The sequence below is a fragment of the Melampsora larici-populina genome, assembly GCF_000204055.1.
Source record: "Melampsora larici-populina 98AG31 unplaced genomic scaffold MELLAscaffold_51, whole genome shotgun sequence".
Lineage (NCBI taxonomy): Eukaryota > Fungi > Basidiomycota > Pucciniomycetes > Pucciniales > Melampsoraceae > Melampsora > Melampsora laricis-populina.
This window is the reverse complement of record NW_006768815.1, coordinates 549,185-576,150: the sequence shown is the minus strand read 5'-3', so window position 1 is coordinate 576,150 and position 26,966 is coordinate 549,185. Positions and strand designations below refer to the sequence as shown.

The window sequence follows — 26,966 nt, the reverse complement described above, 5'->3', positions numbered from 1 at the left end:
ATGATAACATGATATTCCATGAGTAAAAAGATAGATTGAAAAAGAATGAGACTTTGATATATATATAAAATACAACAACTTTTACACATAGCCATTTCTAATTATTAGATGCTTTACACGCGAGTTTTTAAAATGACATCACACTTACAGTTGATAATGCGGATTGAGAAGTTATTAATTCGTACTGATTGTTATTGAAATCATTACACTATTGCGTCGAATCGAGGGATCCGTTTAGCACCTTCAGTGTAAACAATACATGCCTCAGGGCCGTTGTCCAGGCCTCTTCCGACGAAAAAGATAGTTTGATGGACACTTCTCCAATCTTGTCTTTATGAATCCTATCAAAATAAACTCTAGTTAGTGATGAGATTGACAATTGAGATCATAAGTATTACGTACCGAAAAGGGATCTTGTTCCTTGGATTCCGTCTCACTGCCACTTCTAACACCTGTCTCAAACACTCCAGAAAGTCTACCATTGCGTTATCGAACCTTCTATTATGTAACATCCTCGCCAACGCAAAATCGTCTGAGCCAAATCTAACGGCATCCCCAAAAACGCAAGGTCAAGACAGACAGATGAAATGCAAACTCCCCGTCTTTTGACTCACAGCTCGAGATTGGTTTTGTCGCCCTTAGTTTTTTCAATCCGCGAGAAAGAACCCAAAGGAATCAGTCGATACCTAAACCAATGAGTCACAAAGTCAATTGTCAAACAAAGCCTGTAACACAGTCAATACTTACCCATCCAGAGTCATATTGAACCTTCGACACAAAGTCTGCAGAAGGAGAGTGGTGTGTCCCCAAGCCGCGTTTATTTCTACCCATTCCACCTGTAAGTTACCGACGATTGGCCTTTAGGTGAAGATTCTCATCGCATCCACAAATGCAACTTGTGACCACTCACTGTTATCTCTGGCAATCTCCCCAGTCTCAAGCCGTTGATGGTTCCCACCCCACCCTCACATCCGATGCAGAAGGCGTCCTCTGGAAAGAAAAGAAATCAGCGAAAGGAGAACATCTACACTGGAGCACAGAAAAACATCAAAGGCTCACTAAAGACATTAGTGTGCCTTAATTGATCCAACTCGATTTGATCTTGCTGGCATCTCGAGGCTACTGAATCACACTTCGACTTCAGTTCGAGTAAATCCAGCTCATACTGATTGAAGTCTTGCCAGAATCTACTTGGAAATAGTCAGTATGCCTTCACAAACTGAAGCCAAGTCTCACGGTTGTCCTCACTCTTGCTCCTCTCTCTCCAGTTCGGCCTCTTCTTCTTCAATTTCTTTCAACTCAGCTTGAACTTTTGCGTGTTCGCTCATACTGTTGATCAATTTGTCGTTTGCTTGTTTCTCCCTGATTCTCAACTTTGATCCACGTATGACATCAGATTTCCTATCTTTGGCATTGTAAAGTCACGAAATCGTTGTTCACCGACTTTATCAATCTCCTCCCGAATCTTTTCAGAACTCTCGTACGCATCGCCAGACGTAGTCCTTTCACGATTTAGATCACGTTCGAAAACCGCATAGCGGTCCCGATCCGACTTCGCATCTTGTAGTTGATTAGTCATCAGCTCTAGGAGAATGTCCGTACACTCCGCACAAAGAGGATGTTCCATTCCGGAGGCATTCGAAGACGGAAGTAGGCTGCAAAGTTTCAAAAGCCTTTCAATCTGATGTTGAGGCGAACGTGAATTGGTGGGTGGGTGGACAGGACTAGTTGTCTGACTTGAGCTCGCGTTTTCTGATGCGTCTCCCTGGCTGGTATTAGTCACTTCTTGAGCTCGGGCAGCGCCCAAGGTACTTTCTGAGAGCACTACAAAGCTTTCAGATGGACCAAGTAATTTCTGCGGCGATGTAATATTCGAGCCAGGGTTGGAAGGACTCGAGCCGAGATTGAGCCCTTGGGATGGATGATGAGCACCAGCACGATTTTGGTTTAAGAGTGCAGCGCTTCCTGGTCTTGGTGGGGTGAGTGAAATTAAATGTGAATTAGGTCTTCCCCTTCGATTGGCGGCAGAGGCAGAAGATTGAGAGAAACGATGAGGTGATGTGAGAGGCTGCCGATTATGAACGCCATCTGAGTTCAAATGCTGATGAAACACCGCACTTCGATCAGAAAGAGCTAAAGTTGGTCGAATTTGGGATTAATGGGTCTCCCTAACTCTACATGGATGATTTGGTAAGGATTCAACTTACAAGATATCATGTCATAAGCTGATGGGCTCAAATCCGCAAATGATTCGTCCATGCGAAGTGGCTATCAATTTCAGAAGAAAGGCAGATTAGTCAACTGGATCTTCTAGCTCTAGGAAAGAACGAGAATGTACTGACATGCTTGCATCTTTGACATACAAGTGCCATTGTGTTATCGTTATTATCATTAAACATCGAATGAATAGACTGAAGGTAAAGAAGGTCACTCCCTGAAAGTTGTAAGCAGATAACTTTAAATAGCAGACCCGATCCGGGTCCACAAGCCAGCTCAAGATGTCCACATATCGAGTCAAAATCCAATGTGATCGGATACTAAGTTTAAGGCGATTGATAAACCACGCCGACTTCAAAGCTGGTTTGACGCCGGTTTTTTCAAACCGGATTCCTTTAGAAGATGTACAGCTGCTATACTGAGGTACAGAGCTGTACCACTTCTACAGCCTTCAAACCTCTTCAAACTATTTCTGACGCCGGGTTTTGACAGACTCGGCGTTATTCCTTTTGAAAGTTTTTGGATTGTTTTCACCGCTGATCAATCCTAATTCTTGTTTCTGAGAAGGTGACTAGAGAAATTCATGTTCTACATACTCAATTTCGGTAGTTGTAGTAAACATTGAGAGTTTCTACTTGTCTGAGATGAAGGGCTATTGAAAATGTTTCCATTTGCAATGTTGGACGATTGAACAAAGCTTGGACCAATCACAAGAAACATGATATACATCAAAATACGGCATATCTCTGTCTTTGACTCATCGTTCATCGACTTCTTTGACACTACTAGAAATCACCAATTATTGTGATAGCATGCTCTGTTTTGAGGTTTCCATTGTGAAGAAGCAAACCAATTGCAAACCTCATGATTGTTTCTATCTACTCGCGGCTCCTAATTCTTAAAGGTAGGCAGCGGCTTCAGTTATTTTTGTCCAAACTTCAAACATCTTTATCCAAATCAAAAGCCGGCGTCAGAAGCAAAACAAAACCCCGGCTGCAGAAAAACCTAGAAAAACTCTGAAGGCAGTAGAAGTGGTACAGCTCTGTACCAGTCTGTACCTCAGTATAGCAGCTGTACATCTTCTGAAGGAATCCGGTTTGAAAAAACCGGCGTCAAACCAGCTTTGAAGTCGGCGTGGTTTAATTAAGCCCCAGTTCTCCCCAGTTAAGCTTAACCATGCATACAAATATGTAAGCCCATCGCGAGCCCTCGCCCCATGCTACCGGATTTCTACATTCTGCTCGAATCTTGGGATAAGACTTTAGTTGAGAAGAATTTCCTCATATACATACGAAGCCCTATGGGCCCGCGAAACGGGAGCTCATCAGAGGAGACTCTTAGTTTCGTGGTCTATGTCCTTCGCCTCGACATTCCTTGACTTCAGCAAACATCATCAAAGCCTTTGAAGATTATTGTCTTAGAAAATGATAAGATGCGACAACTGAGGATTGTACATACATATATACTTTCAATATGTTCTGCTGCGCGGTACAAGTACGCCTCAGTCAGGCCTCTCAGCCACGGTAAGTTGGAGGATCCAACCTGGCGGGAGACTATCCAAGAGACTTCAAAAATTGAGAAAAAAAGGCGCTGTGAGGCGTTTGGCTTTGTTTATCTGGCCTTTTACGGTCCTGTACGATGATGTATAGCTCGCAAATCAACACTTCAATCAATTTTTATGTCATTCAACAAAACTCTTTGATGATTGCACCGATCTAGGCCCATATGAGGATAAAATTGTCACCGTGTGATCACAGTAGCTGATCATAGAGTCTTCTTGCAAAAAAATCATTCACGGGAAAAATGAGAACGATAAATAAAAAAATGAAAAAGAATCACAAAAAGGTACTAATCAAAATCAAGAAGAGAGACGCAATACAAAAACAAACAAGAACAATGATAAAATATACCAGAACAACGATAAGAAATGTCAAAACAACGATAAAAATACAAAAATGAAGATCAAAGATACAGTAACAAGGGTCAAAGATGCACATAGAGATAATCAATGCAAGAACAATGTCAAAAACAGGATAACAGTGATGAAAACATGAGGATAAAAACTTGAAATCGTTGACATAAACATGAGAAAATTGATAAAAAGCGATTGGTTAGGCCTGGTTAGGGGGGTTAGGGGTTTGGGCTTAGGCTTAGGGCTTGAGGAAATATTGAGAATGTGGAGGAATGTGGCAAAGGATGTTATTTCATTTTTGAATGAAAATGCATTTTGATACAGCATTTATTTCTAAAGTCTCTCTGGTAGTCTCTCTTGTAGTCTCCCTCTCTCCCCAGGTTGGATCCTCCACCGTTCCCCTCAGCCACATGTGGTTTGAGGGTTGCAGAGAACAATTTAAAGATGCTTATCACCTGGAAAATACCTCAAGGAAGGCCGGTTGATACTTTATGATATCAACCGGCTTTTGATCTGAACTCAGAGCACGATGGCTGTACCGCTATGAACCATGTGCAGAATTGATCGGCAGATCTTCACCTTTGAGCTTGATATGTAGTCTCTACCGGAGTCACAAGCCTTAGAAAAGGCCGAGACTGAGTTCATCAAGTGGAGGCTATCCAGGGTGCTATCCAGTCATCTAGTACTTAACAATCATGAGTTGTGTACTGTACATTAGAAAGTCATTGATCTCAAAGTAAATTGTGTACATACATCCGCCAACCTCTTCGCTGCACGGCTGATTGCTTTCCTTGTGCCTTGGCTGAAAAATTGAAATGTTTGATTGATATGAAGTCGTCTTGGAAACTTTGACTGATTTAAAATTGTCTCGAACATGTTGACACACTCAATTGAGACTTGATTTGATCGGAGTTTGCGCTCTGCTAGTGACTCTGATGATATGTTAAATATCTATATTACAATAGAAGCTATATCAAGTGTCTATTGCAATTGAAGATATAGAGAAGATCCTTGAGGGTGTACATTGTCAGACGATAATCCACCCGCCCGCTTGCTTGGCCGGATGGTTGATTGCCTTGGGGTGGAAGAGGGGTACAATTCTAAGGAACCTCTGATCATTTATATTCGGTCGGGCCACTGGTGAGTTCCAGATCTCTTGTTCAGCTGAGGTTTTCTTTTGGGCCATCTCAACTCCGCGCTCCTCATCCAGTTTTTCGTAGGAATTTAGGCGCTGGAGACAACATGGATTGAACTTGTATCAATTGTGAATTTGTATATAGCGAGTCACACAAGCCGCTGATAAATGGGCAATCGAAACAAAAAGGATTCCCCACTTCATAAGTGAAAGAAAAAAAAACAGAACAAATCTTCATGTCCCCGTTAGTCTTTCAAATATAAATAAGCAGGGATTTCTTCATATTTCAATTTTCTGTCTGCTTGAAACTCGCGATTTGATCAGCCGAGGAATTTCCCCACGCACTGAACCTGTTTTCATTTGTCTTTCTCGCCTTCTGAAGTCAAGTCAAAATCGTGTCATTTTCCAACCCACTCTCAATTATCATTCTAGGTGTTGTCATAATCTTCATCGTCTTCGACCCAAGGCTTTGATTGAGTCGGATCAGTCGCCTTAAAATTTATTTGTTTCGATTGAATGTGGACTTCCTTGAGTCGCTGATTGCTCAACAGGACCACGACATCGATTTACAATCAGTTTGACAACGTTGTCTACTTGCCTCACTCAAAACCATATCTTCGCTTGCTCAGAACTCAAACAAGATCATGACGATTGAGTTGCTGTCAGATACTGCGGGCAGTCTTCATGCTGCCATTCAAGATACTATCCTACTTAAGTTAGTATGCTTTGCCGTAGCTTTATCGATCGCAGTTACAACAATTTCTTCAAGATGGTCGAGGCGCAAGATGCCTTTGCCTCCAGGCCCAAGGTCGCTGCCTTATATTGGTTATCGATTCGGTCCATAGTAAGCTCGTGGATAATTTCATTTTTCATTCTCTTCTCACAGGACATTAGATTCCCAGTCTGACTTTTTGGGGAACTTCGCCATTCTTCAAAGCCCTTGGAGGGAGATGGAAAGGATCACACGCAAATATGGACCCGTCTCAAAAGTAATGATGGGAAGTACGCCATTGATCATCGTGGGGACAGTCAAGGATGCAATAGAACTACTAGAGCATAAAGGTGCAATTTACGCCAGTCGTCCGAGATTAGGTGAGCAATTTTACACGTTCCACTTTGGTTCACCTCACACTTCCTTATTGTTGATAAGATAGACCACAACCAGAGCTGAAATTTGGAAATATTGCGCACTTGTAGAGATGTCAGGAGCCGTGATGTCTGGCGGAATGAGAACGCTGAGTTTGGAATACGGGGAGCGCTGGTTGAAATTTCGCAAGTTGAGTTCTTGAGGATATCCATTTCAGAGCTCAGCACACCCTAGCTCCTGTAGCTCATATTGTGTGAGACGCGCTGTGATCTAGGGCATTGCACTCTCAACTTGACGGCCGCGCGGCAGCATCGTTGGTTTTTTTCCCTTGATACTTTACCTCCGCGACTCACGTTCCGGTTCTTCGGAACGGGGTTTCTATCTATCTTCCTAACCTGTACAACGATCCACTCATGAACCTGGAAACGGCCAACAAATTGTTTATCTCTTCTGTACATTAGATATCAAATAGTCCAAGAAAAAGCGGCTCGTCAAGTTATCCTGGATATCCTCGATCGTCGCGCCAACTTTGAGGATGCTTTAACGACGTAAGTACAAGGTGTTGACGAGAATTCACAATCAAACCAGCTCAATCCTGGCTCCCGAACAGATATGCGGCCTCAGTCATTCTCAAAATTGCTTATGGAAAAGCATCACAAACCACGTACGATGATCCTGAAGTGAGACAAGTGAATCTATGCCTCAAACGCTTCACTTGGGCAGCCAGACCAGGTACCTTTACCCTTGACCGCCACCCCTGGCTAAAGTTCGTGCCATTTTGGACCTCTACCGGTCGACGCTGGCATCAAGAAGAACTCTCGCTATTTCGCTCCCAGATCCAAAACGTACGTAAAAGTCGCGGTGAACGGGATACCTGCGTGGTATCCCACTTACTTGATAAACAGAAGTGAGTGAAGTTCGTTGGACTTTCAATATCTCCCAGATCTTCCGTTTTCTGGGATAACAGATTGTGACCGCCATCCTATCCTTTCACAATGGTATTTGAATATCCCTTCGAAAAGGGATCTGGCACTCTCGGATGATGAGCTAGCATATCTAGCAGGTAAATACAATTCCTTGGGTCATCATTCACGGTCTACTCTCCGCATCATATTATGCGACTCAAATCTCATCCTCACCATGATCCACCAAAATAGGTTCACTCTTTGGTGCCGGGTCAGATACCACATCAGGTACTTCAGTGATCTTTTTGTCTTCTCAATTGCCGACATGGCTGATTCGGAAAATGTAGCTGCACTATCGATAGTAGTTTTCGCGGCCGCGTGCTTTCCCGAAGAGGTCAAGAAGGTCCAAGAGGAGCTGGACCGCGTAGTCGGCCGAGATCGGCGTAAGATAATCTCCTACTTCCCCATAAAAAAAACGAGAGACTTGGTCTAACTATCTTTGTACAGTCCCCACCTTCAGTGATCATCCAGAGCTCCCATGCGTGACCGCATTTTACAATGAAAGCTTCAGATGGAGACCTGTCAGCGCAGCAGGTAAACGCCCATGATCTACTTTGATATATTTGGATCTGTAATGAGCATTGGGAAGTTGATATTCAAAGGTTACTTCAGGTTTTATGCATGCAGCCATCAAAGATGACCATCACAAGGGACACTTCATTCCGGCTGGCTCCTGGATCCTCGGCAACCACTGGTAGGTCATTGTCATTATGGTTTTGAATTTTCCTCAGAGCTGTAAGTTGAAATCGATGAGCTCCTTGCAAATCTTAAATAGGTCTATAAACCGCGATCCGTCTGTTTATCCTGAACCCGACGAGTTCAAACCTTCGCGTTGGCTGAACGTCGATGAAAAGACAGGAGAAGTGTCGCTGAGGTCTGATATACGTCACTTCGCCTACGGCTTTGGTCGAAGGTAAAAAACATCCTGTTTTATTTGATCATTGTGTCTTCAGCTTCTCTAGCGTTCGACTGCTGATTTTTTCCTTGTTTATCCAACATACAAGACGCTGCCCAGGACAAATCGTAGCCGATAACAGTGTATTTATAAATACGGCAAACTTGCTTTGCGCATTTGAAATACGAAGAAAAAGAAGTGCTGACGGAAACGATATCCCACTTGATTCTCGTGGTATGTCCCTCTCTTTCGTTTTCTCTACATCTGTATTCCGCATTCTTGACAAATCGATGAACGGTAACAAATGATTTCTTCTAATTTTTCAGCCTTCACCGACTCTGCAAACTCAAGGCCTTTGCCCTTCGAGGTTGACTTTGTTCCAAGACATTCTCATCTAAGAAGTATGATAGAAGAGATGGGTACAAGTAGGAGTGAAATTCGGGATTCGAATTAAAAAAAAACTTATCATGAATGATAAACTGGATAACACGCGCTTAATTTTGGGTTCATGTTCTTTTGATGGTTCTTAATGGATACAAGGGATTGATTCAATTCAGGTTTAGTAGCCGTCTCTTGTTATACACGGATATTAGATACACTTCTGCTTCTTGTTTCTCATATTTCCTCATATCTCTTTGTCACGAAAGTACCATCAATAAAAAGTTTATACGTTATACTACTCCTATGGATGCCAACAAGCTTGAATGTATACTGTGGAGTTAAGCTCTTCACAAAGCGTGAAACTTGTAGTACATACAAAGTGATATTTTTTCATTGAAGACCCAGTCGGCGAGCGAGAGGGTTTAAGGAAGGGACATTTGTTCAACAGCTCCGCTATTCTATTCATTTCATAACAAGGTGCGTGTAGATCAGTCTAGAAATTCAAAGATCACTCTTTTTAAAAAAAAACTCAGCTCAGCATGACGTCTGAGAAAGACCGCGGGGACCTCACCAGGTTTTGGGAGGTTTTGACATCCCGGGGGCTTCGAGGGCAGCAGGATCGAGCTCGTGACCCGTGAGCGAGAGAGTGAGACCGAGCCTCGGAGCTAGAGCCTGGTCCGAAGGCTGGCAGAGATATCCGGGCTTTCCGGATAGGGGTCATCCCATAATTTGAGATTCGGCTTCGAACAGCTCTCTGACCAACAACCACAACAACATCAGCAATACTTAATACAATATAGGACGAAGACACGAAACTGACTGAGGATACTAACAAAATGAACAACAATCAATCAACTAATCATCAAACTAACTCAAACACAGTCTTAGATATTGATCCAGATGATCAGCTTGAACCATTATTATCATCACCTTCAGCATCAACATTTACAAGACCGACTGCAACGTCCAAATCAGATGGGTTTCATCCATTCTCAGCATGTCTTTCAAGATTCAAACATCAGCATACAACTAGACCACTTCGAATACCTTTAATCTTAATCACAATCACAATCTCAACTATTATCCTGATTATTATCTTCTCAGCTTCATTTTCATCAATTCAAGAACCACCACCTCATAAAAAGAAAACATCATTCACTTTTCAAGATACTGTCTCTGGAATCTATAACGCTGAGCGAAAGTCAATCAGCTGGTTAAGAGAAGGTAGACTGCTCCAACTTTTCTCTCGCATTCCTCATTACTAAATTCGGTACTTGTTTTTGAATGTAGCTGGAGATGGAGTTTACTCAGATATCACAGCACATGGTATTGAACTTCACGATCTCAAATCGAAGACAACAAAATTGTTACTTTCCCAAAGTGATATACGCACTGTCCGTCGCTTTTTGATTATTATCCTCTTTAAACCTCTTATTTACGTATTTTTATGGCTCCTATAGCCTAATGGAAAGTCAATCAATTATAAATCTTTCACGGTCTCCTCTGACTTGAGATATGTGATGCTCAAGTCTGATATCATCAAGGTCAGTCCTTTATATTTCAATCTTATCCTTGATGTCCAATCCAAAACTGATGATCTCTATTGGTCTTATTTCAATACATTGTCACAATAGCAATGGAGATATTCAACATTTGCGAATTACTGGATCTTCGATACTCATACCAAAACTATCCAGATCTTACACCCTAATGCGTAAGCTAATCTATGACTGTCATATTCGCCATAAAGAGAGCATTCGCCTACCACGTACATCACTGCTTATATCTCTTCATCGCATTTCGCAACTGAACCTCAATTTTTGATCCGGTTTCAAAACAGATTAGGCGCACACACCAATGTCTCCCTCGCAACATGGTCACCATCTGGTCATTCAATAGCCTACGTACACCAAAATGATATTTACTTGCTATCATCACCTTCATCGGCACCTTTACGATTAACTCACACTGGTACTCCAACACTTTTCAATGGGCTTTGTGATTGGGTGTATGAAGAAGAAGTCTTTGAAGGGTCATCAGCCATATGGTGGTCACCTGATTCTACCAAATTGACTTACTTAGTCCTAGATGAAGCTTTGGTACCTAATTACGGCTTAACAGTTTATAATCCTACATCCTTTTCCGGAAACACCGAACCTTATCCAACAAGAAAACCTATGAAGTATCCTAAACCTGGTTTCCCTAATCCTTTGCCAGGTTTAAAAGTTTTTGATTTGAGGAAATTTGATAGCATTGGAAGAGTGGATGGATCTACTAGTTGGCTGAAAATGGATCATCCTTTTCCTGATCGGGATAGGATCGTTAGTCAAGTTGCTTGGGTTAGTGATACCGAGCTAGTCGTTAGAGAAACAGATCGGATTGGTAGCAGAGAGAAAACCGGCTATTTCCAATTTGTGGAACAACCTTACGCAGTTCCTGGTAGAGGCGGGAGTTGGCCTGAAGGCGTATTGATTGGAAAAGTGGCAATAGACATTGATTTTGTTAAACGTGATGGTGGATGGGCTGAACCGGTGAGCTATAACTAAGCTTAAATATAGTTAACTCAAGTGTCTTTTGCTGAACTCAACTTCTTCCTATAAGGATCGCTCCATTGTTTCAATCGACATCAATTCTCATCGAGATCCAACCAATCAACAAAAACACCCAACTGATCTATCACCAGGCTACTTGGACATACGAGTCGATCAAGATGGATATCGACATGTGGCTTATTTCTCACCCCCAAATGCATCTGAACCCATATTTTTGACTTCTGGCCAATGGGAGATCGATGGATCAATCCAAGCCATTGATCTCTCTCGTCGCCTGATGTACGTTCACTTTCCTAGACCTTACCAATCTTTTGTTTCTATTATTGATCGAGTAACGTCGTAGATACTTCATCGCAGCCAAGCCAAGTATTGAAAGGCATTTGTATTCAGTCAGATTACCCACTAGCACAGAATTGACGCAAATCCAAAAAGAGAGAAAGCCAAAGGGACCCAAACAATTGACAACAGGTGTTGGATACTATGGTGTGAATTTCAGTCCGTTTGGTGGATATTCTTTATTAAATTACGATGGACCTGAAGTTCCATGGCAGAAACTCTCTGATATCGATTCATTGTTTTCTGGTAAGCCTTTTCTTTCTTTCACTTTTATCTGACATGAAGATCTCAAACTCTTGATTTGTTTTGTCCATGGGGATTTGGTTTAGGAAACGTAGAAGATGAGAAATTCGAGGCTAATAAGTACCTAAAGCATCGATTGAAATCAATGGACATGCCTGAGATAGATTACAAGACGATCAAGAATTCAGTTGGCGACTGTACGGTTTGGTTTTTAGTTTGATTAGAAAGACAAATAAAGCGCATCTGAACATCATCTCGATCTTTGTTTTAATTGTTCAGTGATGAATGTGAAGGAGCTGAGACCTGCTGGGATGGATAAAAGCGGCTCGACAAAGTACCCCGTATTGATCAAAGTGTGAGTGATGATATTGTCTAGACCTCTAGGCAGCTGCTGAGTTTTCTTTTTCCTGATAGATATGGAGGACCAAATTCTCAGGTAGGCTATCTCATCAAATTTGGTTTATCACTTAGAGAAGATCAACTGTTTATGTAAAACTTCAAACCGAAACAGGTCGTGGATGTCAAATATGCGATCGATTGGCATTATTTCTTAATCTCCAAATTGAATTACATTGTGGTCTTGGTGGATGGAAGGGGTACCGGTATGAAAGGTAGATCATATCGAGTACCTGTCAGGAATCAATTAGGGTCTTTTGAGGCTCATGATGTTGCTGCGGCGGCGAGGTGTGGATCTTTCTTTTCTTTATGAGAGCTAGGAGGTACTAACAGATACACTTCTGGGCAGGTCATATGGTTCTTTAAACTATGTTGATGAAGCTAGGATTGGAGTCTGGGGATGGAGCTGTGAGTATTGTGTTGAATTATCATGCTTGATTTCGTTCGGTAGGCTTAAGTGGCTGACGTCTCGTGTGTTCCTATAATCGATAGATGGCGGATACTTGACATGTAAAGTGAGTAGCTCAAATCTGTATATCTCTTCATCTACTACTCAGAGACTGAAGATTGGGATCGCTCTTGTCTCTAGACACTGGAACAGCATTCGTCAGATTTCTCTCTCGGTCTCGCTGTCGCTCCTGTAACAGATTGGAAATTTTACGATAGTATCTATACTGAACGTTACATGTCAACTCCTGAGCTCAATAAACAAGGGTATGAAACTTCAGCTGTGACAAAGATGAATGGGTTTCATAATGTCAGCCTTGCACTTGCGCATGGAAGTGCAGATGATAATGGTATGTATTTATATTGACTCTCATACTTGATGAATTTAAAGGATGAAAACTCAAAATTATCTTCTATTTTGATAGTTCATTTTATGAATTCAGCATCACTTATTGATCGGCTCATCAATTCTGGAGTAGGCAATTATGAGTTTAGGATGTTCACAGACTCAGATCATTCAGTTTACACTAGGTTAGTAATCTTTACCTTATAGACAAAAAACAAAGTACATCAAAGTTGAAGACTAACTTCATGAACTGACTTTTTTTTACAAATTTTAGGGGAGCATATTCCGAGCTTTTCAAGTTTTTAACAAGGTTTTTGGTTAAAAGATGGGGATTAGGAAACAAGAAAGAATCTACTAATGTTTCTGAAGGTTTATTTCTTTGAATGATTGACTTGCATGCATGTTTTTTTTCTCTAGAACAAAGGATTGCATCATTTTTTGTTCTTGTTTTTTTTTGGTGTTGTATGTATTAAATCTAGTTCAGCAGCTTGGTGTTGGTTTATGTGCATTTAGTGGAATTTGATTAGGTGTTATGTTATTGTAGGATACTGATTTGTTGGAATTCAAATTAATATTTGTTTGAGAAAGAAGATCCAAGCGTCTAATCTTACACAACCCTTCATTCATGGGTGGATTTGTAGACAGCAATCAATGTGCCCGCCATAAGGATACCTGCTTACCTTTCACATAGACTATCATGGATTTTGGACCCTCTTTGGAATGAAAATCCAGGATTTTATCAATTGCATAATCAAAGTGAAAAATGATAGGATAGATGAAACAGAGATACAAGTATATTTCAACTAATCAGCTACTTGATAATTCAAGCATTGATATGTGCATTGATGCATATAACATTGTATGTCCTGTGATGCTTGATCCGGTTTTATGCATGCTATCATACCTCTTGGGTATACTTCTTGTAAGATTGGAATAAGATTTAAATAGCTCATAAATCTTGATACCCTGACTGCAAGTTAGTCATATATGCATCAATGCACATACCAATGGTTGAATTATCAAAGTCTGCAACTATGAGAGGAGGCCACTCTTATCTGGAAAACGGAAGGGAGAAAATGGAGAAAGGCGTAGCCAAGTCTATTTCTTATCAGACTTTGGCTTCATTCAACTCCTCCAAAAGTTTCTACTTATATTGTGATTTCCTTTCCAAAAATTCAGCAATTGCTTTTCACTTTGTAGGGCATGTATCACTGAATGCTGAGTGATCAAACAGGATCAAGCTCATCCAAGTCCCACGTCGACCCGATCCGGTCATGAATCCGACTGGGTCGGGTCGACGTGGGACCTGGATAAATTCAAAGACAATGCTTATTTCTGAATGACTACTTCCTCAATCGCTTCCTCAATCACTTTTTTCGAAAACATTGAACTTATTCAACATTCTCAAGAGACGAAAGAGTGGAAAATATTAAAGGATGTCGTCAGATTCACCACTATCAGCTTACATACCTGAGCAAGAAGAATCGTTGAGTACTTGGACCAGATTCTCCCAAAAATTTAAGGCTAGTGATCCAACTTTATCCTCCAAGACTCACTCGTTAGAATGCTTAATGTGTTTTTCGTGGATTTGATCGTGTCTACCTTCCGATCACAATTGTCCAATCAAACCAATACAACATGCGGGTAATCGGTCTGTCTACAGGATCAACCTCTTGTTCCATTGGGTTAGTCAATACTTCAGCTTTCGACCTGTGTCTCGATTTCGTAACAGTAGCAGCTCTGATTCTTACCAATAACGACAATTCGCAGGTGCGGGAGCAACCACAATTGCATTACTCGGGGCTGGTCGTGCCCTAAGATCCGGAAACGCGAGCGAATTTAACCTGTGGTTAAGATATCGTGTAGTCTTTCAAGGTCTTACTGTACTAGCTGCTTTAGGTGGATCATTATATTATAATCATCAACGTGATCTTGATCGAGCAGCAATGGAGGAAGAAAGAATCAGGAAACGAGAAATTCGAATGCGCGAACAGGAGCAAAAACCTGTGAATCAATCAATTCCTGAGGGCGGTGCGATCGGGTCGGATGCCAGAAGAGCTTTGATGTTGAAAAAAGTGGCAGAGCAAGCTCATTCTGAAGGACGTCTATTGAGAATGCCGAATAATAGCTCTTCTACGACTAACAACGAAAAGTCTTGAGATTTTTCCACATCCACTCTCGCCTCGGTTTTTCACCTACGCTCTTCGGCCTAGATCACTTGTGCTATCTAAACTTTGAGGGATATGTAGGTTCGATGATGTAGCATGGATTGACTTTTTGAACTTTGTGAACTCAAAATTCACATAGATTGCAAACGGTCAACCCCCTAGTTGTAAAAAGCATCGAAATTTTCTTACTGTAGATTTAAAACATTTCTAAATTTTTGCAACCTCTTACCTCTACTATTCATTCAACATTGAACTCGATGATGTCCGGATCAATGATCTTACTAACAAATCCTACATCAAGCTAATACAAGGAAGACAAGAATGTAATGATCAAGATCAGTGGTGCATAACACAGTAAAAAGGAGGCAATTTTCCCGTGGGAAACCCCATTGTACATATTTAGGACAGTTGATGAGCCAAAATGTTTTATTATGGCCTTACTTCTGCATTATCTCTGTGTTTTGGCTCAGAAACTGCATTAGATGTAGTCAGTCTTCCCACAGGGAAATATCTCTTTGATTCCTGTGTAAGACTAAGTAGTATCATGTGAGAAAATGAGAGAAATCATTGGAAATCATGAAAAACAAGCACAATTGAGAATTTGTAAACCAAATGCAACATGATGACAAGCATCATACATAGGTTCATTGAGAGATAGTCCTCAAGAGGCTCTTCTGTCAATGAACCTATCAGCATTTCATGACCTGTCTGGTCAACAGAAGTGATGGGGACTTTGCAGCTGGTGATGTAGCATGAGGTGCATCCCACAGGTTTATCTCTGCACTGCATTTATCAATAATGGCAGCTTTTTGTGAGCAAGACCTTATTGTAACCAGACAACATGCATCTTGATGTGATTCATGAAGCACCACACCCCAAAGGAGCAAAGTATTGACTTTGAATGTTTTTCTCCAGGAGCCTCTTCATGTTTATCACAGAGTTGATCTGACTGTAAACTGCATTAAAATATGGACTCGGTCATTGTAAGGGTCCAATAGGCTCAAGTGGGATAGGAGCAACTAGGACAGGTGATGTGATAACAAGATTGCAACGTGAAGAAGAAGAGACCAAAGCGTCCCTCCTCTCACCACTAGAGTACGCAATATAGATTGTACAGTACAAGCATAATCCTCAGTATTAGGATCATTACAGTCATCACAAATTTCATCAAATCTTTTGTAGAATGCCTTACCATTCAGCATGTGACTTGCACTTGATAGGTTCTTCAGGTGCCAATCTTGAAGGTTTTCTTGTATGATTTCAAAAGTGGTGTCTGCCATAACTACCTGTCATCTTTAGTGGAGCGTGAAGACCACTTATCTTTTTATAAATTATACTGAGACACCTATGAACAAGACATCATCACATTCTAGTTGAATGAGATTCACCAGCCAATGTATTGATTTTTGAATGCAGAGGAAGGTTGCAAAAAATCATCATGTTCATCCATTTATTTCCTTCAGGAATGATTATACTCCAAAGAATTACCTACTATATGATTGTGCTTTATGTAAATAAGAATTAAAATGTAACACATGACCATTTATCCAATCCCTGGGCACATGATCATTACTCTTGCAGTTGACTCATACAGCCGTTCCAACAATTAACGGCAGAAATCTTCATTGGTGTGTTCAAACCTGGCTCGCTGCGCTGCGCTGAGCTGCCAGGAGCTTTTTGGGCAGCGCAGCTAAATCTTGGCTCCCTCAAGTGCGGCAGCTGTAAAGGCAGCTTAAAAAAAATCTCACCCAAAATTCTCAGCTGAAAGCAAAACTGGCGCCCAGCAGCGCTTCGCAGTGCTCCAGGCCAAAAAGCAGCAATTTTTTTTTCGAAAATGAAATGAAATTGACTATTGAAAAGAGACATGAATGAGCGTTAAGAAAGAATAACAAGATGTAGTAGTAAGATGTTATAAAAGAGTGTAAAGAAAAAATAATAAAATAAAGTTAAATGAAAAAAAAGAGAAACAAAAACATTAAAAATGAGACTGTCGAGTTTTCTTTTTGACTGCCTTCTTTCCGTATTCTAAGACCTTGCCAACTTCACCAAAATCTCCAGCAAAAGGAACCCCTTCCTTCGCCCAGATTTGACCACTAAACGTCATCTCGATCATTCGAGGAGCCAATCCACCACGTTCAGGAGTGCAGACTTGACCAGCAATCAAAAATGATCGCTTGGGTGCAGCTGAGGCTGCAGGTGTTGCCAAGTAATCTTGAGCCAGTATCAATAAGACTGGATATTTGCCAGCATGAGTCTGCAGATTGATCACACCGGATCAGTAAAGGATAGAAGTAAAGATCAAAGAAAAGAGAATTGTACTCACTTTCCACCAATCTAAAGCACATTGAGGATTGCTCATATCAGGAGAAACCATAGGGTCGATACCTTGAAGGTACCACTCGAGTTCGTTCAGTTTGCTGGAACTTTCAACCTCATTATAAAGATTCAAAAAATCTGAATCATCTGATGTGTTGGTTGAAGCTGGAGAAGGGCTGTCGGTAGTTTGGCTTTGAAGATTGGGTGAATCACGCTGCGAAATGAATGCTGATTCCAGAAGATCTCGAGCTCGGAAGTGGTGTATAGAGTCGTCTCCAAAAGCGCGAGAAAAGAATTTAACTCGGAGACCAGGGTGAAAGAGGGTTGCTAGTACTATAGTATCACATTCTAACGATTCATCTAAATACGCAGTTATCTTACTTATCATCACATCCACCATTGGGTAGAGTGGATCATTCTCGTGCATCCTGTTCAACCGATTTTCCATGGAAGACTTGAGCTGAACATACTTGGCTAAGACCATACAGCCAGTGGGTTTGTCACCCTCCATCTCTCGAGTCAGAATCTTATATGGCTGTGAGGTGGTGAAAGTATTAGTCAGATTTAAGTCGAGCAAAAAAGAAAAGAACAAAGAGAACAAAACAAATAAATTGAAAAGGGGACTTACAGTGAGAATGTCTAAAATGTCCCTCATAGCTTGCCAATCCGCGACTGAGAAGATCATCTCCTCATAGTAGCCATGCTTTTTACCGTCCTTTCTGGGTTGACACTTCTTTTTGTGAACTTCAGTCAAATCTTCTGTCATCAAAGTGTTTATCAGCTGAGGGAGGTAGACATTACAATTATTAGCCTTCATTCTAAACAAGATCTAATAATAAAAGATGAAAACAAAAACCTACCTCTTGGGCCTCCCACATTCGCTCCCAACGTTTGGCGCGAATGCCCCAGCGAATTCCATGGCCTGACAATAGAACCTTGAGTGGCCTTAATCCATCTTCAACTCGTTGATGATTAGCTTGAACTCGGCGTCGATTGAAATCGGCACGGTGAGCACTTGATTGAGTGATCTTCTTATTGACCGTGTCCATCTGAAAAATAACAAAAAAATGAGAAACAAAGAGATGAGAAGAAGGAAGTGAAGGTGATAAAAGAGAGGAAAACTTACATCTTTAGTTAGTTGCATCATGTAAGTATTACCTAGAAGATACGCAGCCTTGCGGTTCTTGTAATTTTTGGGCTCGTCCTCTTGCTCACAACACCACCACCGCCCCGCTCCGCTCCGCTATAACCACAGTTTTTACGAGCGGAGCAATTTAGCGCTAATATAAAAGCGCAATCACTACGCTATAATTTTATGGTCGCTATGGCCATTCCGAGCGGGGCGGCTCTTCCGCTTCGCTTCGCTCCGCTATAGACAAATCTCACACTGAATATCGCCTAATAGCGCGGTCCAAGGGTTTTTTTACCCAGTTTTGATTATACAAGCTAACAGATGTATCAATAATCTAATCGCAGAGAAGAATACAAACATTGTCTTGTATATGTTGAGACCAAATTGGGTGCAAATTTGAAAGATAGTAAAAAGAATTGTTTTATAAAACATATGAGTGTATTTTAACCACATATCCGGTCTCATCTTTGACGATGAAGACGCAGACAGACTTGAAGAAGAAAGCCGATCAGCAATCAGCAATCTCACCTTCCAGCCCTCTTCTCCCTTGGATTTGAGTTACATGCCTGGTGCTATATTCCATTCCTTTCGGAACCGTGCTGTGGGTGATAAGTTCAGTGCAATATTGCTAGAAGCTCTAGATTCAGAAGGTCGCACACCAGAACTTGAAGACCGGGCTAAAAATGAGCGGCGCAAGGTTCGGTTCTCGTATATTTGCTCCGAGATCATTGCATCCGATATTTGGAACCACACCTTTCAAACTTTTGCTCAGGTATTGTGTGTGGCGGAGAAACCCTCGATAGCTCAAGCAATCACAGAGATAATCGATTTCAAATCGTGAGAACAATCTGGTCAACACCTCACCCGTCCGAACTTGTCAGGAAGATGCCCAAGGGAAGCACTTGAACTGACATTTGAGAAACTGCAACACATTCTTCTTTTGCGTGGGTCATCAAAAGCAACAATCACCAAATAGATATGTCAAAAACTTTGACTTCACTTATTGACTTCTTCCTTTGACTCAGCAAATCAGCTTTACCGCCACTTCGCTCTTGGGCCATTTAACTCAGTCTGACTTCGATGCACATCACAAAAAATGGTCAAATTGTGACCCGTTTGCCTCGTTCGACATGCCAATCGAGCGTTTTGTCACCCCTGTGCGTGAAATGGATCACGCGCCTTCCGTGGTCCTCATGATCAGTACTGACCATCTCGAATTCAAGAGAATAAAGGTATTGAACATAATCTGCAGGCCGAAGCTCAAGGATCCGATCGATCGATGATATAGACAGATTGTGATAGAGAAGGCGAGCACATCGGTTCTGAGATCAAGTCCGTATGTCTGAAGGCCAACCGGAACATTACTGTCTCTTGGGCTTGCTTCAGTGTGATCATCCCTGCGTGCGTATCAAGTTTCCCCTTTACAAGGCTTCACTGTCAATTGAAATGAAGGTTGCTGGTAGCTACATATGAGGCGCTATAGGGCGCTCTGCTGTGCTCTGTTGCTAAGCGCTCGCAGCCGCTGTGGCGGCTCATAGCACAGCGGGAGATCGCTATACAGAGCGGATATCCAAACCGCTATACTTATTTGGGTTTCACCATAGCTATAGCAGTGTGTGAAACCCGCTACATCTGAAAAGGGCTAGCGCGGGCGGAGCGCGCGCTCCGCTACCGCCGCGCTCACGCTATCCCAGGCGGAGCGCCGGTGGTGTTGTTGCTCATCATCTTCTTCATCTTGATCAGCCACTTCTTCATCAGCATTTGATTCGACATCATTGGAATCCACACTTTCAAAATCATCCAAATCATCCACATCACCATCATCGCTATCTTCATCAACTTCAGTGATTTCGACTTCCTCGGAGCCAGATGGCTCATCTTCTTTGTTGATAACAGCCATGTGTTTGACAGGAGGGAACCGACCTAAGGTACTATGCCGGATTCGGTGGGGTTTCATTCCCAAAGCATCAAGTCCAGCTTTGACAATCAACCCCATCTTATGACAGAAACACCGGATAGACATCAATTTGGGTTTCCAACCGAAGTGATGGCCCAATCGCAGGCCTTCATCGTATAGCTGACAATGCATTTCACGAGCAAGAGTGAAATTATTGCTTCCTGAATCAGAAACATTCGCCAGCATGTAAGATTGATCCTCATGTCAGTACTTGAACAATAATAAAAGATTAAGTAAAAAAAAATTAAGTGAAAAATGAAGGAAAAATTGAAGAACACTTATCTTTTGATATAAATTGTTCTTCTTCAGTATAGCCACCATTGGCTCAGCATGCATCGTTCCCTTGTGATGCCATGCAACGAGTTTGAAACTCAAGTGTTGCACAACATACTTCCAGTCATCCGTGACAAAGGGTACCAATGCACCGATAAATGCGTGAAGGTTACCTTTAACAGTCCAGACATCTTGTATCAAACAAAACTTGCTCGTCAGGTGCTGTCAAAGAGAAAGAAGTGAAAAATACTAATCAGCATAATTTCTGTCTAAATATGAAAAAGTGAAACGTTTGATTGAATCAAAAGACTAACCTTGAGCTCCTGATCAATCACTGACGCCCAAAGGGATAGATACAAACGTTTGGCCTCATCGGCCACCCATTTGCGACCAAACACTCGAGCATCAGGTCTTAGCCAATACATGATGGCTTTGAGCATGGGATCGTCAATTCTGGTGAAAGGTAAAGCTTGAGAAACTTGCCAAACAGCAAGGCACTGATTGAGGGTGCGGTTGGAAAAAGTAGGTGCTGGGGTGATAAAAGATGCAAGTGATCCTTGATGATCTTGCTGCATTTTCTGAGCTCGGAGTTCAGAGACTGTTGGAGGAAGTTTCGCACCTGCGTCGATCGCCCGTTGATGTCGAAAACATCCCGCACCCGACTTCCCAGGCGTGTTACTTCCATCTCTATGGGTTTTGAGATTAGTACGTGAACTCAAGCTGATACAAAAGACCATGTTACACATGAGACACGTATAGGAGAGGGGTGGTCCGTCAGGTGGCTACAAACAATTTGAATATCAGTAAACAAAGATGTGATAGCAATGAAATAATTGGATAAGCATTGAAGTTACGTACGTCTGGCACTCCATCTCTGTTAACTCCATGAACAGGTTTGTCATAGTAAATGAAAGGACTGTCAAATTCAAGCTCAGCAGGCTGATTTTGCTTGCGCTTTTGGATTTGTTCGTTATCCTTGTCTGAAGCCTGTGCTAGGTCCGCCTTGGGAGGTGCCAATGGTTCCTAGAGGAGTTGGAAATGAAAAGGGATATGATTTAGTTTCAAGTTTTCGTCAATGAAGAGATTGAATATATTCAAATAAATACCTTTTGACTGTTCTGGACCCTAGGTTGGCGCAAACGATTGACTGAGTTGGCTATCTCAACCTCTGAGACCGAGGCAGAGCGTTCTCGAGTTTGGTTGGAAGCACCTTTGCCCTAAACAACATATACCCAGTATAAGAAAGCGAGAAAGGGAAGAATGCAAATTGAAAAGACTGAGTCATTTACTTACATGGAATAATGAAACCAAATCATGAGCTTGGTCACCCAATTCAAGACCTCCAGGTAGAGAGGCCGAGCGTTCTCGACGGCGATGAACATGTTCATCTCGCACATCTCTACCTAAACCTAAGTCAACTAGACCACGGCGAGAGTCAGAAGAGGGTACTATCATCCCTGGACCTCGTCTGACTGGTGTGACTACACGAGACGAGCGGCGAGGTTGGGTGGTAGATCCATTATTGGTCTCATAGCCCGATGACAACACCGGAACCGCTCCGATACGCTATGGATTTCAACCCATTTTGGTATCGGAGCGGAGTGACCGCTATGAGACAAGCAATACTTGACCGATATTTTTTTGTTAAAAAAATATCACAGGGTGTCGGAGCGGAAGGTATTTGCCGGCTCCGACACCGCTATATATCGCCGCTATAAGGGGTAAAACCTTAAATTGGAGTACCCTCAGACCCGGCCGGTATCGGAGCGGTCACTCCGATATCTGATTTCTGGCATCTGGATGGCGGAGCGGAGCCACCGTTATATGTTGTGGTGAATATAGCGGTGTAAAAACCGCTCCGATACCGCTCCGATACCGCTAAATGTTGCGGAGCGGTTCCGGTATTGCCGATGACACGAAAGAAGTAATGGTTGGTTGCTTGGTCTTAGGCATGATTCGGATTGGTTTAAGTAGATCGAAAAAAGACAATGAGTGTAATAGAGAGGAGGATGTGGTGATAGTGAAAGAAATCAATTGATTCTATAAGGAATTGAAGAGTGCAGACAATTATCAGATCAACAGAGATGAGTCAATGGGATTGAAAAATCAGACGAGACGAGGACACTTACCTTTATGAGGTGAACTTGAAGTACGTTGTCGATCCACAGTTGCCAATATCGAAGCCGCCTTTCGTCAAGGCTGAGTGATAGTGAGATCTCGTGGACTGGCCATTCCATGGCAAGAAAGAAGATCTGAAAGAAAGATCTAAAATCAATACCAAAAGGTGATTAATCAAAAGATTACCAATTAAATCACGCCAAATGAATTGGTGTTGTTTGATCGAAATGATTTGGTGTCGTTTGATTGAAATGATTTGGCGTCGTTCGATGGGATTTGATGGGCCTGATCGGTGGCTTTTGGTGGTGGTGGACGTGGTAGTGGGGAACTTGGGATAGCCTGAGCGCCGGACAGCGGTGGAAGGGTTTGGAAAGCGGGAAAAGGGTTTAGGCTGCCCTGGTCAGCAAAAAGCGCAGCGTCCCCAAGTTGGGTGCCCCGGATATCAGCTGGAGACGAAGCGCCCGGGGCCGAGTTTCTCGGCCAACGGAGCGGCTGCGCTGCGCCGCGCTCCGCGCTGACCGCAGCGCTGCGAGCCAGGTTTGGTGTGTTGCATTCGAATTTAATCTAAAAGTCAAAAACTAGTTAAAGCCGGCTCAAAGTGACAGGTCTCCCAGGCCTCCTTGTTCATTTGCGTGCAAAACTGGGTTTAATCCAGTTTTGACCTCTCTAGATTTAACCTCGAGAGCAACACATGATCAAAGAATTCTGCCGTTAATTGTTGGAACGGCTGTACAATTGACTCCAACTGCTCCACATCCACTGGGGGTAATGGCACAGCTTTCCCACAAAACTGAAACAAGTGATGCGTTGACATAAAACCCCCACTATTTCCATGTGCAATGATGTAGCAAGTCACAAAGCTTCAGCCTTGATCACTACATACACCAAGTGAGTCAGTTCCCAACAGATCACAAGGTAATAAAGATCCCCTAACTCAGGACCCCAGAAAGCCCCTATGGAACCATCCAACAAAAATGTTATCAATCAGGGGTCAAGATTTTGGCTATGTTACCGACAAAAGACGTATCAAGCAGCAAATTCTGGAAAAAACAGAAAAAAAAATACAAAAAAAAACCAATACAGGTATCAATTCTGTATCAAATGGCATGTCACAGAGGTGAAACCATGAAAAACAGCCTGTTACAAGCAGAAAAGGGTCAAAACTGTCCCAATCAAGGCAAAAACTGTTGGATGTTACCAACAAAATTGGTATCAAAGGCCTCCAAAAGCCACTTTTTTGAAGTATGAATCAATCAATATTCTGTCCGTTAGATGGTTCCATAGGAGCTTTCTGGGGTCCTCCAAACCCTAACTGCTAACCCTTCCATTCTGTTAGAAACAGCAAACATTCTTCTCTGAGATTCTGACTCCAAAGCTCAGCCTGGTATTCTCTCTCCTCACTACTACTAACTACTCAACTACACTTTGTAATGGACTATAATAGAATTACCATTGAAAGCTTTGGGTAATCTATCATCCTTTACTGAAATTAAAACATTTTTTGTAATCTAGTTATACATTCAAAGATATTCTTCTCATAAACAACTTAGCAGAGCAAATACTGAAAATTTTGAAATCAAATTGATTTTTTTTCAACAAGATCAGCTGAGCACCCAACCCAAAATAAAGCCACATTCTCAATGGCCATAGGGTCACTCTACAGCCAAGTATTTCATGGCTTTCAAGGGATTTCAATACAGATAGTCATGAATGTATGTCTACAGAAGACCTACCAACAAAGACATAACTCCTGTGTGTCCATAGAATCTCTTTTTGCCAGAGAGGTATGGCTTTAAATTGGTTTGACTGTATGTCCAAACAACAAAGTTAACCAAATGTTTCAAGTTTTGGGTCATTACTGTAGTAAAGACAATGGAGTTCAAGTTAAAAAGATGCCTAAAATACAAATGTCCCTGCATCAAAACACTGCTTATAATCTATAGCTGTTTCAACAAAGATGGATTTTTTTTTTGAAAATCTTGCCAATGTGCAAAACCCGGGTTTTGTCCCCAACTTGATTTTGTCTCTCTGCTAATTGGATGAATAAAGAAAAGAATAAACCTGTAATCAAGTTTTGTCTTTGGTTCTACCCGCTGCAGAAACAACTTTCTTCAAAAAAAGTTGTCAACCTTTCTTGAAACAGCTATATTTTTTTTGTAAAAAGGTTTACAAATCCTTTCCTGAAGTGAGAAGCACATTTTGGTGTATGTGTTTATTTATAAAAAAATCAGATTTGAAGGAACAGGAGGCAAAAGTACAAACAATCTTAGGCACTTGTTTGGCCAACTTGAACCTCCCCTAATAATATACTCAGATCAAACCTTCTTGAGCCATATAAACTTTCTGAAAAACCAAACACCACTAAATTCTGCTCATCAACTTGGATTACAATACATAGGGCAGGTTCACTTGAGGAATTTCTGACCAGAAATCACATTCCATAAAATTTTTTATGCAAAAATGAAACATGCAGTACCAAATAAACACTTTAAATTTTGCCAAAATGTGATTTCTCACCAGAAATTGCTTAAGTGAACATGCCCTTACTCTCTTCAAAGAAATCTACAAACAAACGATATTTTCCCAAATGAAAAGACAGATCTCACATTTAAATCATGCATTTTTTGAGTCAAAACATATAAATTGTACAGAAGTCATTTATTTTGGCTTATCAACTGTGAACCTTGTAATCCAAGTTTTCTTTGAAACACAAAACATTTTCTTTGGATCTATTCATAATGATGATAATTAAAAGATTTACTCATTTTTCTGATCAAATTGAAGTTGAGCTTACCAAAAAGCCGGTGTTCAATGAAAGAATTGAATTTGATCATCTAACAAATTTATTTAGATATATATTTAATTTGATGATTAGTACCTCTGAATGATAAAACCTGTTCAAAAGAAAATCATTCAGAATCCAATATAAGAATCCCATTTCAAAACCCGAATCTCAATACCCAAAGTCCCAAAAATCACCAAACCCCAAACCCATTTTTTACCATTTGCTACTCCTTTCCACGCGCCATATTTTTTTGATTTTGATTTTAATTCTATCTTAAAAAGAACTGATTTTGTGATTTAAAATTTCCCAAATTCAATCAACTTATTCCTAACTCGAAGATCACCAAGCTTATTGTTCGAATAATTAATAATCTCATCATCACTAATCCTACTAACTCTAATCAATTCGATTCTAATCCAAACCAAGATCCTTTCCAACCTATCCAAAAACAACACATCATCCAAAAAATCCAATCCATCAATCCCATCCCGATTCCCAACTTCTTCACTTTCTTTTAACGGATTCGAATTAAACTTCCCCTTAACTCCTCCCATTCCTTTACCCCATCTAGCCCCAAACAAATTCCTCCAAACCGCCTCGACCAAAACCGAATCCGATCCATCTTGGTCGGTAGCCAAAGCCCAATCAAACCCAACCAAGAATCCATAATGTTGATCCAACATAGTTTTCATATACGATTTGATTAATGAGTTTTTTGTTACTTTATAAGGTGTTGATCTGATTCGATGTTCTGTATCTAAAAACCCATGGTTCACAAATTCTTGGATATATGTTCTTCCTAAGTTGTTTTTCATCGATCTGAACCTTACTATTAAGATCCACATGTGTAGTTGAGTGATTTGAAACCAAGTTTGAAACGAATCTGGTAATCCACATTCTATTCCCCCCAAAAAGAAAGAAAAAAAACCAGTCAATCAGTTTTTTTTTTGAAGTAAAGGGTTTTTAAAAGAAGAATTAAATACCATTGATCCAAAATGATTTTTCTAATTGAAATTGATTTGAACAATGATCATAAAGATCCGAAGTAATAGTAATAGCATGACTAGTCGGCAAATTATAACCTAATCGGTTTCCCAAAGTAGTCACCAGTTTTACAAACCAAGGTGAATAAAGTTGACCTGATTTACCGATATGATAAGCTGTTGTTTTAGTTGTTGTTGTTGTTGTAGGTTTAGTTGAGAATCGGTTTAGAACAAGTTGATGTGATGGATGATAGAATGAAGTGAAGTTTGATGAATGAAGTCTTAATCTGAGTTTGTTGAGTTGATGAGTCATGGTTTGATG

General features: G+C 41.3%; 6 protein-coding genes across 6 annotated transcripts; 4 read left to right on the top strand and 2 right to left on the bottom strand.

The window, feature by feature from the left end:
- Positions 1 to 208: 208 nt before the first annotated feature.
- Positions 209 to 1,642, bottom strand: MELLADRAFT_39252 (uncharacterized protein; the record flags this gene model as incomplete). The annotated part of the gene is made up of 8 exons (XM_007415465.1): positions 209 to 341; positions 403 to 543; positions 615 to 686; positions 748 to 836; positions 911 to 990; positions 1,060 to 1,187; positions 1,249 to 1,373; positions 1,445 to 1,642. Coding segments are annotated over 8 exons (966 nt in total), but the record flags the coding sequence as incomplete, so codon positions are not given.
- A 4,266-nt stretch (positions 1,643 to 5,908) lies between these two features.
- MELLADRAFT_123434 (uncharacterized protein) lies at positions 5,909 to 8,665 on the top strand (the record flags this gene model as incomplete). Its single annotated transcript, XM_007415492.1, has 14 exons — positions 5,909 to 6,108; positions 6,202 to 6,356; positions 6,462 to 6,540; positions 6,626 to 6,664; positions 6,813 to 6,899; positions 6,962 to 7,258; positions 7,374 to 7,414; positions 7,509 to 7,544; positions 7,604 to 7,699; positions 7,764 to 7,850; positions 7,920 to 8,010; positions 8,092 to 8,229; positions 8,321 to 8,445; positions 8,538 to 8,665. The coding sequence occupies 14 exons, from the start codon at positions 5,909 to 5,911 to the stop codon at positions 8,663 to 8,665; spliced, it is 1,599 nt and encodes a 532-aa protein (XP_007415554.1).
- Positions 8,666 to 9,428: 763 nt separating this feature from the next.
- Positions 9,429 to 13,295, top strand: MELLADRAFT_92694 (dipeptidyl aminopeptidase IV; the record flags this gene model as incomplete). Its single annotated transcript, XM_007415493.1, has 16 exons — positions 9,429 to 9,816; positions 9,883 to 9,986; positions 10,053 to 10,136; positions 10,227 to 10,306; positions 10,433 to 11,123; positions 11,194 to 11,423; positions 11,488 to 11,726; positions 11,810 to 11,920; positions 12,003 to 12,078; positions 12,138 to 12,159; positions 12,235 to 12,407; positions 12,469 to 12,527; positions 12,612 to 12,634; positions 12,709 to 12,916; positions 12,992 to 13,097; positions 13,187 to 13,295. 16 exons carry the CDS (start codon positions 9,429 to 9,431, stop codon positions 13,293 to 13,295), a joined length of 2,703 nt encoding a protein of 900 aa, XP_007415555.1.
- A 1,255-nt stretch (positions 13,296 to 14,550) lies between these two features.
- Positions 14,551 to 15,071, top strand: MELLADRAFT_111235 (uncharacterized protein; the record flags this gene model as incomplete). The annotated part of the gene is made up of 2 exons (XM_007415494.1): positions 14,551 to 14,597; positions 14,732 to 15,071. 2 exons carry the CDS (start codon positions 14,551 to 14,553, stop codon positions 15,069 to 15,071), a joined length of 387 nt encoding a protein of 128 aa, XP_007415556.1.
- A 4,140-nt stretch (positions 15,072 to 19,211) lies between these two features.
- MELLADRAFT_92691 (uncharacterized protein) lies at positions 19,212 to 19,978 on the top strand (the record flags this gene model as incomplete). Its single annotated transcript, XM_007415495.1, has 4 exons — positions 19,212 to 19,236; positions 19,301 to 19,365; positions 19,554 to 19,685; positions 19,817 to 19,978. The coding sequence occupies 4 exons, from the start codon at positions 19,212 to 19,214 to the stop codon at positions 19,976 to 19,978; spliced, it is 384 nt and encodes a 127-aa protein (XP_007415557.1).
- Positions 19,979 to 25,957: 5,979 nt separating this feature from the next.
- Positions 25,958 to 26,957, bottom strand: MELLADRAFT_111234 (uncharacterized protein; the record flags this gene model as incomplete). The annotated part of the gene is made up of 2 exons (XM_007415464.1): positions 25,958 to 26,559; positions 26,645 to 26,957. 2 exons carry the CDS (start codon positions 26,955 to 26,957, stop codon positions 25,958 to 25,960), a joined length of 915 nt encoding a protein of 304 aa, XP_007415526.1.
- Between the last annotated feature and the right edge of the window lie 9 nt (positions 26,958 to 26,966).